At 33.7% G+C, this 17,963-nt stretch overlaps 1 protein-coding gene across 6 annotated transcripts in view; it reads right to left on the minus strand.

Moving 5' to 3' along the window:
• Positions 1–17,963, minus strand: part of LOC129802368 (protein ECT2) — an 85,107-nt gene that overhangs the window by 43,224 nt on the left and 23,920 nt on the right. For all 6 annotated transcript variants that reach the window (XM_055848120.1, XM_055848122.1, XM_055848121.1 and 3 more), the window contains exons 2-3: positions 9,490–9,709; positions 5,349–5,484 (exon numbers count right to left, since the gene is read on the minus strand). In XM_055848120.1, coding sequence (XP_055704095.1) covers positions 5,349–5,484; positions 9,490–9,709 — 356 coding nt within the window. The remainder of the gene's footprint in view (positions 1–5,348; positions 5,485–9,489; positions 9,710–17,963) is intronic.

Consider the following 17,963-nt stretch of genomic DNA (forward strand, 5'->3'; position numbering starts at 1 on the left):
ACTTTCCATTTAAACCCCTATTTTAAGTGTCTCGGTGAAGTAGAGGCAGTCAAATTGGCATCTGAGTGATTTCAAAGCGTTATTATTGGAAAAATCAATTTTTTCACACTTAAACGGCAAAATCGGAGTGATAGCGTAGTCTAAGCGGAAAATGATGTATGGACGAAATGTAGAGACAAATGTGCTCTACAATTATGTCGAAGTAATCATCAAAATCGGTTCAGCGATAGTCGAGATAATTGAGGTTATGTGATATTGAAATTGGTTTTTCGACTGTGGCGCCCCTGGTGTTGGTCCCACGAAGTTCAAATATTCTAGAAAGTTGTAGCATTTGGTGAGATCTTTCGTTTAAGCCCTCATTCATCAAAATCGGTCACATAGAACCGGAGATATGATTTTTTGAATTTCGTGAATTTTGACCCCTCATATCTCCGGTTCTATTGAAACCACAGCGCACATACGCACCATTTTGGAAACGTCCTAGACTGGACTACAACATACTAAAATTTCATTAACTTGCACAATGCCGTTTTTGAGAAAAGTGACTTTGAATTTCGATGAATTTTGACGCCATCACAGCGCCACCTGTGGTGACTTTTTGAACTTCCATCTGAAAGTGCTCATTGAGACGAAACCAAAAAGGTAAAATTTAGGTCGCTATGTTAGTTAGAACCGGAGATAGAGGCCGGTCAATGTTCGAACTTTGACCCCTTATAGCTCGGGTCAGGGGTTTTAGATCGACTTAAGGTTTTTTTTGTTTGATAGGTATAATCAACGGCTACAACATACTAAATTTTCAGCCCGATGCACAATGGAATTTTTGAGTTATTTAACTTTTAAGATTTAAAAATTTTCTTTTTAAAAAAAGCGCCCCTAGCGGTGGTTTTATGAACTTGCGATGTTAGAAGGGGAAGTGGCATTTCACGAGAGCTTTCCAAAAAGCCCTCAGTTTTTAAATTCTGACAATTAGAACCGGAGTTATGGCCATTTTAAGAAATTTTTTTTGGACCCTTATAGCTCGGGTTAGGGGGGTCGGGGAACCTTAAGTTTGGTATTGATGGAAAGCTCTAAGGCCCAGCTATAACATACTAAAATTTGAGCCCGCTCGATGCCATAGGGGCGGAGCTATTGAGAAAACAAAAAAAGGGGGGTCTTCAAAATGGCGGAAGGAGGGGTGGGGGGTGGGGGGTCAATGCACCAAGTTGCAATTTTCACCCGATATATAACCTTTGCCGAAAACCGCAAGTCGATATCTTTTTTAGTTTAGGAGCTATTAAGCTCCAAAGAGCGGCCGGCCGGCCGGCCGGCCGGCCGGGAACGTAACTTAGCCACATATATATTCGGAATCAGGAAGTGGCGAAACACATTTTGGCCAAATTTGAGGTCGATCGGACGACATGAAATTTTGTTAGGATTATAGTAGGTGAGATTGTTAAGAATCTCACCTAATAATAATTTTACATTAGGGGAGACTGGGGCAAAAAGTCACAAAACGGATATTTTATTTTTTTACAAGCTAAGGTAAAGGAAGTATATATCGGCCATGCATCTTGTATCGGTCAGCTTGCATAAGATATCGGCCATCAAGATAAAATGAATATTTAAAAATTTACTAACTACGTTTTACCAGTTATCTAATGCAAAATATATTGCGTTTGTTCATATATAATCTTCTGAATTAAGTTTTTCGTCGACTTTTTGAGAAAATATAATTATTCATTTAATTTATTGAATCACTGTATCGGAGTCTTAATCAAAAAGTATCCATTTCTCAAAATCTTATGATTTTATACTAGAATTTCAGTGACACAAAATAAGGAATTATACCTTATTTAAATGATTTACGAATCTGTCTGAATGTAAAAAATATTACTCAATTATTCCACTTTTAGTATCAGAACACTTTTTAATTATCTCGCTACACATAATACGTATTAATTTGTTAATTGAGAATAAGTACGTTTTGTTCCAAGCACAGAACTCATCTGACATATTTCATGGCTTTCGATGTAATTTTCGCGAGCAGTTGAGGTTATGTTTTTGTTGTGAAAAAGAATTTCCTCAGGTGAATTTTACATTTTATCAATGTTACACATCTTGAAAGATGTCTTATAATGTGCAATAAGCTGAGAAAGGGTTGAAAAATGTGCTGGATGCTATGACGGCAGGTGATTCCTCTCGAAAACGTCTGCAAAGTAAGGAGTGCTCAGAATGACCCTGAATGATAAATTTTCCGGAAGACAATCAAACGGAAAATCACTGGTAAGCTTGTACTAAGTAGGAAAAAAATAACTTAAGCTTGTGGAGTATCGTGAATCAAGCCGAAACTGGATTTCTTGACCTTAAATACGACCTCCAGGATTGGATCAAAAATATGGCGAAAAATGAGAAGATGCAGACACCCTTCACCAAAAATCTCCCAGGAAAGTGGTAAAAACTGGTCCTGATGGTTGGGTTCTGATAAGGGGTGTCTGACAGAGAGTGTTTCTTCAAGTACCACGTAATTAATTTGAAAAATATTCAAATTTGTAATATTTTTAAAGGGATTTTATTTTTCGGCCGATATCTGCTCCACTCCCGGCCCATATCTTCCTCATCTGCTTTCATATGACCGTAGCAATATGCACAGTGCATGGTTGCAATTTTACCAATTGTTTTACTAATTTCTCTGAATATTAAGAAATAAAATGTAGAGATATAGATAAATGAAATACTAGAGTTCCAATTGACATATTTTAAAATGCCAAAAATTGGTTTAGAGCTTTTATTTTAAGCAAATTATTGAGCATTTTTCTTAACTGGCCGATACTTACTTCGCTTACCTTACTCGAGTACTTTAAAAAATTCTAATTAGTGCAGTTTCATAGGAAATTTATCGCTCTACAACTTTGTGAAAGTAATTTTCCTCTATTTTGTAAGGAAACACGTTTATCGGGCCGATTTCTAATAATTTTAGGTAATTTTGAGGTTATTTTCTGACCATTCTCAAAAATGCTGGGGCAAATAGTACCAGACATGGGGTATTATCATATTTAGATTCGCTTTATTCCGGGCTCTCGTTAATTTAAAAAAAATACCTAGAAGACATATTTTCATAGAAAATTTATTCATCTACACCTTTGTAAAACCGCATTTTCTCTGCGAGAATAGCGAGAAAAAGAGAAAAGCGCTTTTCAAGCTATTTTAGAAAAAAAACACAAAAGACTGCAAATCGTTTGATCAATGCAAACAACAAGCGGCGAGATATGGTAATGACGTTTCTTTTTTTTTTTTGCTTCGCTTTTTGTTACTTTTTACTCTATACCTTTTGTTACTTTTTACCCCAAGTGGCCATTTTAAATAAAAGTATTTCTGGAGAAAAGAACCGTTGTGAAATTCTAAAATAGATAGTGGATTCGTATTCAAAGAATCCAAATTTAGAAAATATTCACCAATGCATCAATTTTGGAAAATAAGTAGGTAATAATTGTTATCTTCTGCAAGGAAAATATTTCAAAAATAGGGCTAATAATTTTGATATTTTTAATTTTCTAAATTCCTTGTTCGAATTCTAAGAAAATTGCGATATTGAATAATGTCTATAGAGGCTATCTATAGAAAAAAAATGAGCCGCTATCTTTTTTACCTTGGAAGATATTGAATTTTGGATTTTTAGATTTGTGACTTTTTGCCCCAGTCTCCCCTATTGTTGAAAATGCTATACAAACTTTTAAAGAACGTATCTTGTGGATATGTTGAAAGATCAGTTAGAATATAAAAAAATATCAATCTAAGAACTAACATATTTTTAATAAATTTTCAAGATTCATTAAAAGAATATGAAAAAAAATTCAAGTGTTCAAAGCCAGAGTTTGTGCGAAGCCTAAAAGCCTACCATACAGTTTTAGCAGCCTTTTCGTTGCCAGTAAATTGTGAATCTTCATAAGGTATTTTATTTATTACATTTTAAAGAAATTCACAGGTATTTATGTTCTTCAGGAACATCTTTCAAAAAACCATTAAACTATTATTAAATCGTATTTAAACTATGCACTTGCAGCCAAAATCGCAATTGATGAGCTGCTTTAGTACAAATTTTTCAGATATTTTTGCTGAAAATGAGGCCAAAAACTTACATAAAAAGACGATAAAGCAAAAACAGAGACGAACTAAATTCTAATGCATCTTTCCGATCCATTTTCCAGTTAAATTTTTTTTTGATTAGAGGCAAAATTATTTATTTAAGATTTTAGAGCAGTAAAAATTAAACTGTCAATCTTTGTTATATGAAAATATTTTCGGTAGAGTCCTTCTGTATACATGGAAAAGGGATTTAAACTCCAAGGAGTCTCGTAAACGAAGTACCGCAATTGCACCCTTAATGACCTCATGGTGATGACTCAGACTTCATTTTGCCAAAAATAAAATTCAAGGGAAGATTCTTTACTCAAAGAAATAACCCCAAACTAATGAATTTGTGAAAGAAAAACATTCAGGTAAGGAAAAAGATTTTGAAAACAAGTACAATCTTTTTCAGTCAGGTCAATGGCACTAAAATTATGAGGTGAAAGAGGATTATCAGTGCTAATAAATGAAGTTTCAACAATTGATTGCTATCAATAGTGTAATGTGTTCAGAAGAAAGAGATTTCCATCAGTAACATTTTTCTGACATTATTATAAACCTTCCGAAAAAAATCAACCACTTCACATCTAATTTTAGGGATTTCCCGGTGACGTTCCTCCACACGAAAACTCCCTTCCTATATCCCCCAGAAAACATTATTGGTTATTCTGACCAAAAATATCCATTGTATGAGACTGTCCATTTCCCCTCTGACGTTTATACTATCTCACATTGGCCAGACACCTCACAATAAACTGGAGGAAAAATCATTAGAGCATAAATTTACAGGTTTCTTCACAATTATATCCCAATGAAGATTCCACCGACAGCATAAAAACAAACACCTGTCCGACAGTGTTCACGTTAATGCCATCTCGCCTTATTTTACGTTCACCATCGATGGTGGCAGGAACAAAAATCGTGATAAAAATACACAAGGGAAGACCAAAACATCCAACACGACTCTTAAATTTATAATCAGCAAAAATGAAAGGGAGAGTTCAATGTAAAAATTAAAGAGGAAAAAAAAAACAGAAACTCGAAGAATTTATTCAGACAAACTCTCCATGTTTGCATGCAATTTCAAATAAAGCAAAATTTATAGGATTTTTCACCAGAAAATTAAAATGTAAATTATTCCGGGAAAATCGAAATTTTTCTTTGCATATTTCACGGAAAAATATAGAAAACACCATAACGACTGTAAAAAATATTTTAAAAAACATAAACAATAATATTCTTACCAATTCCTCTTTCTTCCGGATACCCGTAAAACAGGTAATAACACCTTTCATTGCATAATTGTAAATTGGACGATTACTACTTGGCAAAGTCTCCTTTGCAAAATATATTTCCTTCAGAGCCGGTGGCCCTAAAATCCTGTAAAAAAAATTTATGTTTAATTTAAAATTAAAAAGTGTAAAAATTGATTAATAAATTATGAAAAAAAATTAAATATTTTTCTTCTTAAAATCTGAACTAATTAAAAAAAATGAAATCAGTGAAGAAAATTATTAAATTCAGAATTACAAAACTAAAAGAAGTGGGAAAGTGTTCCAGGCTTTGCAAATTACACGAACTCTTGACTTATAGATGTTATACCTCAAAAGTACTTTCGCAATATTTGCCGTTTACCGGTTCTCAAACGATTTGAACTGATTCATAAATCACTCAAAATTATTGGCAAAAATACACCTGCGGAGTAATATAATTGATTTTCTGATAAAAAATTAATTACCGGTTATGAACCGATTCAGAACCGATTGGAACCGATTCAAACTTGTCAAAATATCCAAGACCTTTCCAACGAGTCCAAACGTGATACTATTCGTATGAGAAATGCGCTCTCTAGGGCCTTTTTAAACTTTGACCTTGGAAAAACGTTACTAGGAATTATTCAACTATATTTCTGTTTATGGACAAAATGTCCGCCTTAACAATCTTTGGGTTAACTAACGAGAGGTTCCCCGAACAAACAACATGACGACATTTCCCAGAAATCGTCTAAATAACGAATTTTGGGGGGTGCAAAAATCGAGATATTATACTGTGGATCCCGTGGAGTTCGAACAGTAAAAAGAATAGCAAAGCGTTTCATGTTTTGCAAAATTCTCGAACTCATAACTTTTAGATGCTGTACCTCAAAAATGCATTCGCGTAATTTACCGATTCACAACCGATTTGGATCGCTCCAAAAAAAAACTAAAAATATCGTCTAAAATAGCTTATAAGAAATACAATTGACTTTCGGTCAAAAAAAATCTTATCGGTTTAGAATCATTTCAATATCGGTTCATGACCGATTGAAAGCGGTTCAGACTTGTCAGAAATTCCAAGACCTTTCAAATAAATTTACGCATGACCACTTTTCACAAGAGCAATTTCCACGATCCAAATTTCTTTTCAAATTCTCGCCTGGCTTCGAAACGGTAAGATTTTGATTTCTCCCCTCCAAAAATATGCTTTTTTACTTATCTCAAAATTGGTAGATTTGACAGGATTTAAGTTGTAAATCGACCGATGCAATTTCGTTAGTTTTCGGATATATTTTGGAGTTCAGCTAAACATTGCGTCATTAAGCACCTACCTTTCACCGGAAAAATCGCCATCTTGAATTATTCAAGATCAAAGTTCAATCACCTTGAAGGACCCAGAGTTTTTAACCGATTTGGTCAAATTGGGTTTTTTTGAAACGTTATAAAATTCCAAACCCGACTGCATCGGTCACAATCAAAAGTTATGGCAAAGTTACGGCATTAGAACTATTTTAAAAATTTTCGCATTTTCGCATTTTTTTTCTGTGTTCTGACCCATATTATAATTGAAACGGTGAGAGATATCGATTATCGGTCATCGATTAATGTCCTAAAATGACATTCTCTCGAAACTAATCTCTTCCTCCCAATACCACCCATTTCATGCGTTCCCTATTACCCAAAAATACGTCAAAAATTAGGTTTTTCTAACATCTTCTAAAATTTGTTCAAACGATTTCAATAATTTTCGGTTATAGTTGGTCCAGCTGAACATTCGTCCTTAGACGAATGTTCAGCTCAAGCTAATTAATTAAAATATTAATAATTCTTTAAAGTACCCTCTTCTTGAACAACTTTAAACCTCAAGATGGTTTTATGGTGATTTATAGACAAATTTAAATGAATATTAATTAGATGCATCCAAAAACTTTGCGAAAAAGAATGTAAGGCAGAGCTACATACTTCTTGGGAGTTCTATCAGCTCGCAAAGACTAGGACGACGTTTTATCACCCCTTCTTGTATTTGAACAAAAAATATCCACTTAACTATTGTGAGAAAAGTTTTGTTAGACGAACAAAAGGATTGTATTAAAATTTTGTCAGAATCAGAAGAATGTTGTTTACCAATTTGAAGAAACTTTTCTCTCATTTAACATGAAAAACATCCTTTAAACGAACTTATAACAAGATCCAGTTGGCCACTGATTTAACAAATCTTTTCCGTATTTTGTTTGGAATTACATCCTTTTGACGCTTTTGACAAACTTTTCTGGTTAATTTTGGAAAACATTTTTTTTAAGGTAATCCAGGAAAACTTCGTCCAGGCAATTTTTCTTTATCTTGAAAAAAATGAAACACGTTGCACGACGCGTTTTAAGCAATCACAAAAAACGTGGTTTTGGAGAAAAACAAAGAAGGAGGGGTAGGCGAGAAAACTTTAGGCATATTTTATTTGTCAATTTCTATCTAAATATTTAACGACACATTGCTGCGCGACGTTTGCAACGAATGCAGACACAACGAAAATGTACACCTTTGGAAACTGACCAAAATATTGCAACAAGTTTTCCTTGGAACAAATCTTTTTGGAATCAATTTGTACCTAGAGAAGATATTTGTTTGTTCCAAAAATTTTCTTTACAGTTTTGTTACGAAATATAGTTACAATTTTGTTAGAGTTTTCTTTAGGAACCATTTCAATACGGTCGAATGTCAACAAATTTAAGTTGATTACGTTTTATACAAATTTGTTCCTGAAAGTTGGAATAGAATTTGTTGCACTCGGCTGTTTTGTTCCCACTGTCAGGCACAAATTGGTACATTTTCTTTATAACAATATTATTCCTACACCTGTAACAAATTTGTTCCAAAAATTTTCGGTATCCGTGGACGAAGTAACTTTTGGAATGAAATTGTTACTCATATGGGGAACTTTTTTGTTCCCACTGTCAGGAACAAATTCGTGTAATAGATTTCGTCTTACAGTTAAGGCCTATACTTCAGTCGAGATGGATTTCGATGGCGAAAGTTCATAAGGAACATTAAATAAGAGTCAAATTAAAGAGTGTTTTATACAGACGCGTGAATCTCGAATTAAAAAAAGTGAAACCATGTAGCACGAAAATTGCCCCATAGCAAAAGAAAGCAGAATAGGAATAACAAGCGAAAAATTCTTCGGAATTTTCCAGTATTTTTCCTTGAAAAAATCCATCCGCGGACGTTTCACGTGTGAGTTTACAGATAAATCTTCCGCGGAACACCGCGGAATTCAACTATGCAATTCCAGTGGATCGTATTTGAAATTCCATGGAGAGCTGTAATTGCAATGGAATCCCTGGCTCCAAATTCCATGGAAAACTTAGTGGAATTTTTGTGTAAAATTCCGCGGTTTTTCGCAATTTGGACGCTAGTTTTCCACTGGAATTTCCGCTGAATTTTGTTATGGGGCAGTGTCAGAGTAAGGGATACGATTTTATACTAGACGAGCTGTTTGTTCGAACAAATTCGTTACTAATATTGGGTGTCTTTTTGTTTCTCCTAGAACATACAAATTTATTCCAAAAATTTTCGGTGTCCGTGGACGAGCTAATTTTTGAAACAAATATGTGCCAAAATCTTTCACCGTGTATAGTTAGCACAGTTGCTGATCCAACCGACACCATGTCCATATTCCCTTTCTGTGTAGAGCAGTCTTCAAGTTAAAATTTCTATTAACACTATTTCGTCATCATTGCTCAAACCGAAACAAAAAAAAAGAAATAGATTAACCCCCCAATTATGTTAATAAAATAAATAAATTGTGCAATTAAGAGACTTTTAATTCCAATTGTTACAATGAAACAGGAAAATTTCTCCTTAGCACGAAAAAAAAGCACACAAAAAAAGAGAAATAGATTTGATTAAGACATCTTAATAGCACTTCTCACTTCGAAGATTAAAAAAAAAATCATGAGGAAGAAAGATCTACAAACAAATAGAGTGTAATGAGAAAGGCAACAATAGATTAAATAAAACAGTGAAAATATGGGTAAAATAGATCTCCATTTGCAGGGCTCTCTCAAATGAGATTTCACATGAGAATGGGCCACTAGAAACAAACACGCGTGATGAATGTGAAAATTTATCTCACCTATGTTTACTCTTGTGTATCGCCTCAAACATTGGACCATCAAATTGGTTCACCACAAAATAAGTGACCCAATCATCATCCAAAATGTACTCTGAGCCAGTCTCTGAGGTAATCACAGGAATACCAAAGTTCTGGGCAGCTTTCACTGTTCCTTCATCATCCAGCACCGTTCCAACGAGACATATCCGACGATTTTCCACCTCAGCCAGGGTGGACATTTCTGCAACAAAAGAAAATCCTCTGTATTGAATATCCTCCCTCATATGAGTCATACACAGTCCTAGAAAATTTTCTCTATATTCAATACACATCTTCATGCAATATTTCAATTGAAAAATCCTAATGGGCCAGAGAGAGAACATGAGAGTCTATTTTTATTGTCACTACAACAAATTTACAGGATATTTTTGGATTTCACTGTGATCTCTCTTTCAAACGTGATGCACCTCTTCCCAATTTCCCAGATGTTTGTCATTCTCCCAATACTTCCCCATCCATAATTCTTCAGATATTGTGATTCTCAGAACTCTCGGGAAATACACAAAACAATTTGAGAATGACCAAGAGTGTCTCTCAAATAAATTTCCTATGTATTCATTGAACAATTCATCTGAATTTGAAGCTAATTGATCTTCGAGGATGATGCAGAATACTATTAAAATTTATTGTTCAATGAGATATCTATAGAATTCTCTGTAGAAGTACAACAAAGAGACATCAACGAGGATAAAAATATCAACTAACCAGGAATATCCATAAAAGAACTTAACAATAATCAATCACAACTTCAGCAGATATCGCAACTCAAAAATAGTCCTACGACTTAGATTTTGAGTTTTATTCTGAATATTTGCGGGAAAAGGTACTTTTGCAGTTTAGTTTGAATAAAAAAAAATGGGGGGAGGCAAACCGTCCCAAGCTTTGTAAAGTGCTCGAACTCATGACTTAGATACTACACCTCAAAAGTACTTGCGCGTCATCTACTGTTTATCGGTTGTCAATTCGTCAACCGTTTTAAACCGATTCATAAATCACTCAAAAAAAATTCCAAAATAGTTCTAAGAGTAATATGATTGATTTTCGAGCGAAAATTACTTATTGGTTCATAACCGGTTCGTCATCGGTTTAGAACCGTTTTGAATCGATTTATAAATCACTCAAAACAGTGTCCAAAATACACTTTCAGAAACAATATAATTGAATTTCGAATAAAAATTTGTTTTCGGTTATGAACCGGTTCAGAACACATTCAGTTCTATCGTAAATTCCAAGACCTTTCCAACGAGCCGAAATATGATGTAATTCGGATGATAAATACGCTCTCAAGAGCCCTTTTAACCTTTGATCTTGAAAAATCATTCTTAAGAATTATTCAACGATATTTTCGTATCAAGACGAAATGTCCGCCTGGGTAATCTCTCAAACATATCCAAAAATGAAAAAAATCGCACGACGCGTTCTTGAGCAATCCCAAAAAACATGGTTTTGGAGGGGAAGAGAACCGGTAGAGGGAAAAATTGAAGGGTATGTTAACAATCCTTGGGGTCCAGGGGGGTGTAAGCTGGAAATTTTGGGGGCTGAAAAAATCGAGGGATTACACATAGGGTAAATTAAGCTAATTTAAAATCTGCTCCAAATGGAAGTTTTTCGCTACTCCAAATGGAAACGTCATTATTTTCATGATAAATACAGTACTAAATTATAATAGGGGAAAGTGCTCTCCCTTCGAACATACCTTCGAATAATGTGAATTTCTTTTATTTTTTGTAAGAGATTTACACTAAGGGCAGAATCACATTGACAGTAAAATGCTCACCGTCACCGTCAAAGCCCTCACCGTATTTCGTTAATTTACGCATTTTCATTGCAATTCTTACGCAAATTCTCAATTACCGTATTGCCTTATCTCATACTCGGTGGCCCTAGGTGAAAATAGTATAAGAAAATTGAATAAATAAAGCGGAAATGCGATAAACGGTGAGCAATAAAACTGTAAGAAAAACTGTAGCAAAAAAACCCTACAGTTTTTTGTTTTGCTTACCGTTTATCGCATTTTCGCTTTATTTATTCAATTTTCTTACTATTTTCACCTAGTGCCACCGAGTATGAGACAAGGTAATATCGTAATGGAAAATTTGCGTAAGAATTGCAATGAAAATGCGTAAATCAACGAAATACGGTGAGGGCTTTGACGGTGACGGTGAGCATTTTACTGTCAATGTGATTCTGCCCTAAATCATCACAGAATTATCAATAATTGATAATAAGCTAACTAATATTTAATAGAAATGTTTAAGTCTCTCAGGAAAACCTAATGAAAATTCACATTATTCGAAGGCATAAACTTACGAAGGGAGAGTACTTCCCCTATTTATATATTTTCTATACCTCGGTTTTATACAAAATTTAAAAATCAACTTCTGAAGTTTTGTCGAATTGATATAACCGATGAAAATGGCGTATGGGAAAGTGCTCGCTCATGCTTCGTATGATCCGAAGCTTCGTAATGACTACATTTTTTTATGTTTTTGAATAAATGCAATTCCGCAATATATTTTAAAAACTGGGAACTTTCATCTAGTTCTTAAAATATGGATGGAAAAAAATATGGATTGGATTAAATCATTCGTAATTGTTTGTGAATTCTTATTGGCGACTTACAAAATACTTGTAAATCTTATAATCCACAAACAAGTTTGTAAAAGTTTGGACTTTTTTCACAAACATTGTTCCTAACATGATCACTTGAAGAGCATTTTTTGTACTTTTACAAACATTTGTTCGTAAATGTTCGGAAGCACACAAAAACTGTTCGTTAAATTTTGTCATTTGTTCGTGAACTTTTGTTTGTCTGGCAAAAAGTTACGAACAAATGACAAGATTTTACAAAAATTTTCTTGAGTGTTTCCAAACATTTACGAACAAATATTTGTAAAAATACAAAAAAAAATGCTCGTCAAGTGATCGAGTTACAAACAATGTTTGTGGAAAAAGTTCAAACTTTTACGAACTTGTTTGTGGGTTATACAATTTACGAGTATTTCGCAAGTCCCCAATAGGAATTCACAAACATTTACAAAAAATTTTATAAAATATTTTTTCGGTGTAGGGAAAATTTAGGCCTTGAGAAGCTTGGGATCATACGAGGCATGGGCACTTTTCCCTATGGCTTGGGTATTCCAAACCCAAAATACCGGTAGCTATCACTAAAATCGCAGTAAAAGCATCAAAATCGAAAGCACAATCAAATCTATTCGGAAAGAGACAATGCTGTGCGTGTTGAGCGTTTGGTGGGATCAATGAAAAATCATCCAATATGAGTTGCTTAAAACAGAACATAAGGGAAATATACCAGAGATCGTCAGTGTTCCTCGGATCGGAAGGTTGTCCCGCGTATCGAAACCCCAAAATAAAATGTATTTTTAATAGTTAAGGGAGACTTGGGCAAAACTTGTCAAAACGCATATTTAATTCTTTCACGAGATTTGAGAAAACTTAAACGTTTTATAATGAGCATTTTCTTATAGGAAATTTACTGTTTTACAACATTGCAGAAGACTATTTTCCTCTATCTTGAAAGAAATGTAATTTTCGAAACATTTTCTAAAAGTCGATTTTGTACGGAAATAATAGATCTCTAATATACCTATTGGGAAGTACCAAATCTTTCCGTACAGAATTAGATCTTGAAAAATTCGAAAATCTATTTGAAGGTCCAAAAAAGAGACTTTCTTATTTCTTAATACTTTTGCAAGGTGGCTGAAGTACATCCTGTTCGAATTTCGAAGTGTTCAAGTGTCAAAATATGACGGTCTTCACGTTTGTGAGGGAAAAACAGGTCAACGACGTTTACTGTGCTTACCCCAGTATTTAATCACTCCATAAAAGAGTAACTCTTTTGCCAGCTTTTTAGTGTGAGTTCATAAATTTTCCCCACATTGTTCCAAAATTTAGTATGAAAATTCGAAATTAAATTTGATTTTTCGAACTTCAACGACTTTTTGTGCAAATAGAGTTCCATTTACCTTTTATCCAAGACACTATTGGTGAAACAAAATCTACTTCTGTTTGGGTCCAATAGTGTTTTGGGGCTCATATTTTCAGCTAAATATGGAGCATGTCTCATTCCGATTCGTAGTACACTTCCCTTACTTTCAATTTTTTGACGAAAACTACTCAAACGAAAGATCAAAAGCTTGTGAAATTATGCACCTTATGGATGTTTACCGTTACTCATGAAGGTGTTTTCTACTGTTTTTACCGCAAATGCTGTTCATCTCATCAACGTTAAGACGGCGGTGGCCGCTATAAATCTTGCATCTTTTAAGAACAATTGGTGAATAAAATCTAAGTGTCGTGTTTAATATATAATAAAAGAAAGATATTTTAACACAGTTAGAGAAGACTATTTGTTAGTACTCTGCATCAAGTAAAATTGCAATTTCAAGTAAGATTTTCCGCAATATTTATTATAATTTTCACATTGAGTACAATTTTTCTCAAAATGAGCTAATTTTGTTTGTATATTCCCGTTGAATTTTAAGAGGTGTGAATTGACAATAATTTAAACTTCAAACATTGAATGAATGTGCAAATTGACGGTTGTATTGTATGTGCGGTGTGTTTTAGATGATTAAAATGATCTGTTTTTTTCTTTATTTCTTTTCGTGAACAAAAAAAAATCTCATGTCGGTGGAACCGGAGCATTTTTGGTGCATGAGTCAACATCTCAAACAAAATTACAAGGTGGCTGAAAGAAATTAATTTGAGGGACTTTTGTTGAGACATGCAGACCACACAAAAAAAGGCTTAAAGTGAAAATTGAATTTAAGAATGAATATACTAATGCTATTTTTGTAGTGGGAAGAAAAGTTTCAATTTTCTGTGAGAGATTAACTTAGTGAGAAAAGTTGTTTGTCTGCAGAGAAGGAAAATGTTCTGCATAATTAGAGTTAAATTTAGCACGACTTTGAACTTTGTTGTTATATCGTCTCTTTCTTCATTTTGCACCTTCAAATAATATACAAAATGTGTATTTACTGAAAACATATATTCTACTTGTTAAACAAATAATGGTGTACATTATTATGCATTTCAGTGATTCAATTTGTAAATTTTATTTATTTACCAGAAATATTATTGGTGTTTATGGTATTTATGGTTCATGTGCGTAAATTTTATTTTAAAAATACGATTGAATGGAATTTTGTTGAAAAGCTATTTTTGTCTTTTATATCAATCAGAAGTATGTTTATGGTCCTTCATTCTTGTAACCATTAATGTTCTTCCCACAAAAAAAATAATGACAAATATCTGACATAAATTCTTTCTCGCGTGCAAATAGTTCTTTCTGAGAAAGGTCTCTAGGAGAATAATCTTAAATATTACCTTCTCTTTTCGAGGAATAGTAAAAAAAAATTAAGAGAAGAGTTTATTAGACATTTAGGCCACAATAAAACTATGTTTTGCCTTGATTTCATACATGTTTCTTTCATTACAAAATTTCCCATTAATCAAGAGAATCTTAGAGCGGGAAGATAATGTGGAAATGTTGGCTGTTAAAAAACGGAAATTAGACTTTTTAACTGTTTTTTTTCCGTAACACGTCTACCGAAGCGATTTTTTTTACATTGAAAAAGTACATTCTTGTGTCTATTTCTGTTGATGGAATATTAATCTCTTCGATGGCGTGTTTATTTATAATTTTCTTTTATTGCTCGATCTCTCACTTTTTTATTTGTTTGCTTTTTTTTGGATTGTAAGAAAGAATCCCGATTGATTTTCAACGATTTCTGACTGTATCGACGTCACTTTTAGCGCCAAGTTTAATGGCAAAAAGGAAATTGTTTTCTTCACTGTGAGTTGTGTTTGTATGATCTTGAACTTTTTGGGTTTAATAATGAAAAATTCTCTGGATACTTTTCAACAAAAATATAGTTTATCTATCGAACATCTTTTTGATGTTTACGATTTTGACCTCTTTTGAGTACTTTATTGTTGTGAGAAATTGAGGTTGAAGGTTTTGTGAATTTACTGTGATGAGACTCTGTTGACAAGATACCTATATATATACTCTTTGAACAGATTGCTTTTAAAAGGTTTAAAGAAATATGGAATGTTTTTTCATGAGAGAAATTACAGGGAATTTTTCATGTTTGGAGGTTGTTCTACTGACCAATTTTTTGATTTAATTTATAGAATTTGGTTTTTTCGGAGACATAAACCCTTTTTGGGATTTTTTAAAGCTGTAGGGGAAATCTTCCCAGCTTCGCACACACTCTGGATTCGAACACTTTATATTTTCAGCCAGACATCTCTTGAAAAAAAAATGTCAGATTCCTTAAAGAAATATGGAAAAAATTGAAGTGTTCGAAGCCAGAGTATGTACGAAGCCTGAAAGCCTTTCCCTATACGCATTTTCTTTGGTTAGTATAATGTCTGCTCTGCGAATTGAACAACAAAAACGGCCTTAATACTTCTAAGGAATCCACAAAAAAATTATCTAAAAGAGATTTTATTTAAATGATTGGTTTAGGGTAACTGTGCTAAAATTCGGCCAGCTTGCAATTTCGTCCACACACAGAGAAATTTTAGTGGCATAACAACTCCAAATGGTGTTGTCGGACACACCAACCTCAACCCCAAAATCAACTAACCCCAATTCGGTGTTCAGAATACACCAAGTGGTGCCACAAAGTAACTAACACCGGCTTTGGGTTTCTGATTACACCAATTTTACACCAATTATTAACACCAAATTTAGCGTTGTTGGAACACCATTGTGGATTTTGTATCACACCATCTCAAGAAAATATAGGTGTTCCTTTTACACCAATAAATGAAAAATGTCTACAGATTTGCAACTAAAACTAAATGATCAAAGGATTTAGAATTAGGGCATTGGCATTCATTGGATGGGATTTGAAATTAAATTCCTGGGTGTTTCTATTTAAGAATTTTCCATTTTTCTGCGTGATTTTTATTAATTTTTGACCATTGTTTGAGGGCTTGGGGCCCTCCCTGGATGATATTCTCTGTATTTCAAAGCCATTTGGTGCGTGAAAATCTTTTTCCAACATTTAAGCCTGCGCCGAGATTTGAACACGCGACCTTTGTGATGACAGTCGAGCATCTTCCAGCTGCGCCACGAACTCCTATAATGTATTCAAAGCATATCGGGAACCCTTGCATCGGCACACACGATATTCCAAAATTAGAGATTACAATTAGAATTACAGATTTGCAACTAAAACTAAATGATCAAGGATTTAGAATTAGGGCATTGGCATTCATTGGATGGGATTTGAAATTAAATTCCTGGGTGTTTCTGTTTAAGAATTTTTCATTTTTCTGTGTGTGTGGTCGATGGTGAGCGACGAACACCGTTTGGCGTTGCAACAGCACTGTTTAGAAAATTGATGGTGTTACTTTTGCACCATTTCAGAGATTTCTGTGGCGGAGTTAATACAACACCGCCAAAGCATTTCATAGAATACCATTGATTCAAAACTAGGTGTTAATTTGGTGTGAATGCTACTACGTTTGGTGTTCAAGCAACACCAACACCAAATTCAACCCCAAATTCAACACCGCTTTCTCAAAATCACTTCTCTGTGTGCACTTCGTTTGTTCTTGAAATTTCCATGATTTTTTGATTTTTGCATACTCTAGAGATTATAGCAATGCCAAAAAAAATAGCAAAAGAAATGCCGTTTCTACGATCGATATGATGTGAAAAAGAGTTTGGAAGAATTCCAGAAGAGTAACAAACTATGAGAATCAAGGTGGCCGAAATAGTACCCAAAGGACCCAAAGCTATGTCTATATTTTTATTAATTTCAAAATGTATTAAGAATGATTTCAGAGAAAACAAAGGCGGTAAATTATCTACAAGGTTCCAAGCAATATTCCATAAAAAGAGGTACCAAAAAATCTCTTTATATATAAAATATTACATTTACAACTTAAGACTTTGGCGCTTGCATGCAACTAACTATGCCGAAATTATGTAGTTACGCAACTTGTCGTAATTGTTTTATTAATTCTTAACATTTAAATATGTTTACATAAGTTTTAAAAAGAATATTCAAACATTTTTCGGTTTCATTGATCGGATTCATCGATTTCGAAAAGCCTTTTTTTACTTCTCGTATCGTCCGCGTGATGGCCGAAGTACTTATTCGAATTTCATAGTGTCTCGAGTATTAAAATGTATCTGACTTGGTTCTGTTACATTCTTTAAGCATCATTAATTGTTCTATTCTCGCCGAAACTATTATTAGTATTGCTTATTAAACAGGTGTACCCTAATAGGTTACCCTAATAGGTGATTGTGAAAGAATCGTACTTTAAAATGTCCTTGAGAAAATAATAATAATTGTTTTATATTCGAATACAAAAGGAAAATAATAATAATAAATAAATATTTTCTCTTAATAACGTGAATAAGTTAGTAAAAGACCAGGTTGAGAAGA

Source organism: Phlebotomus papatasi, chromosome 2 (genome assembly GCF_024763615.1).
Source record: "Phlebotomus papatasi isolate M1 chromosome 2, Ppap_2.1, whole genome shotgun sequence".
Taxonomy (NCBI): Eukaryota; Metazoa; Arthropoda; class Insecta; order Diptera; family Psychodidae; genus Phlebotomus; species Phlebotomus papatasi.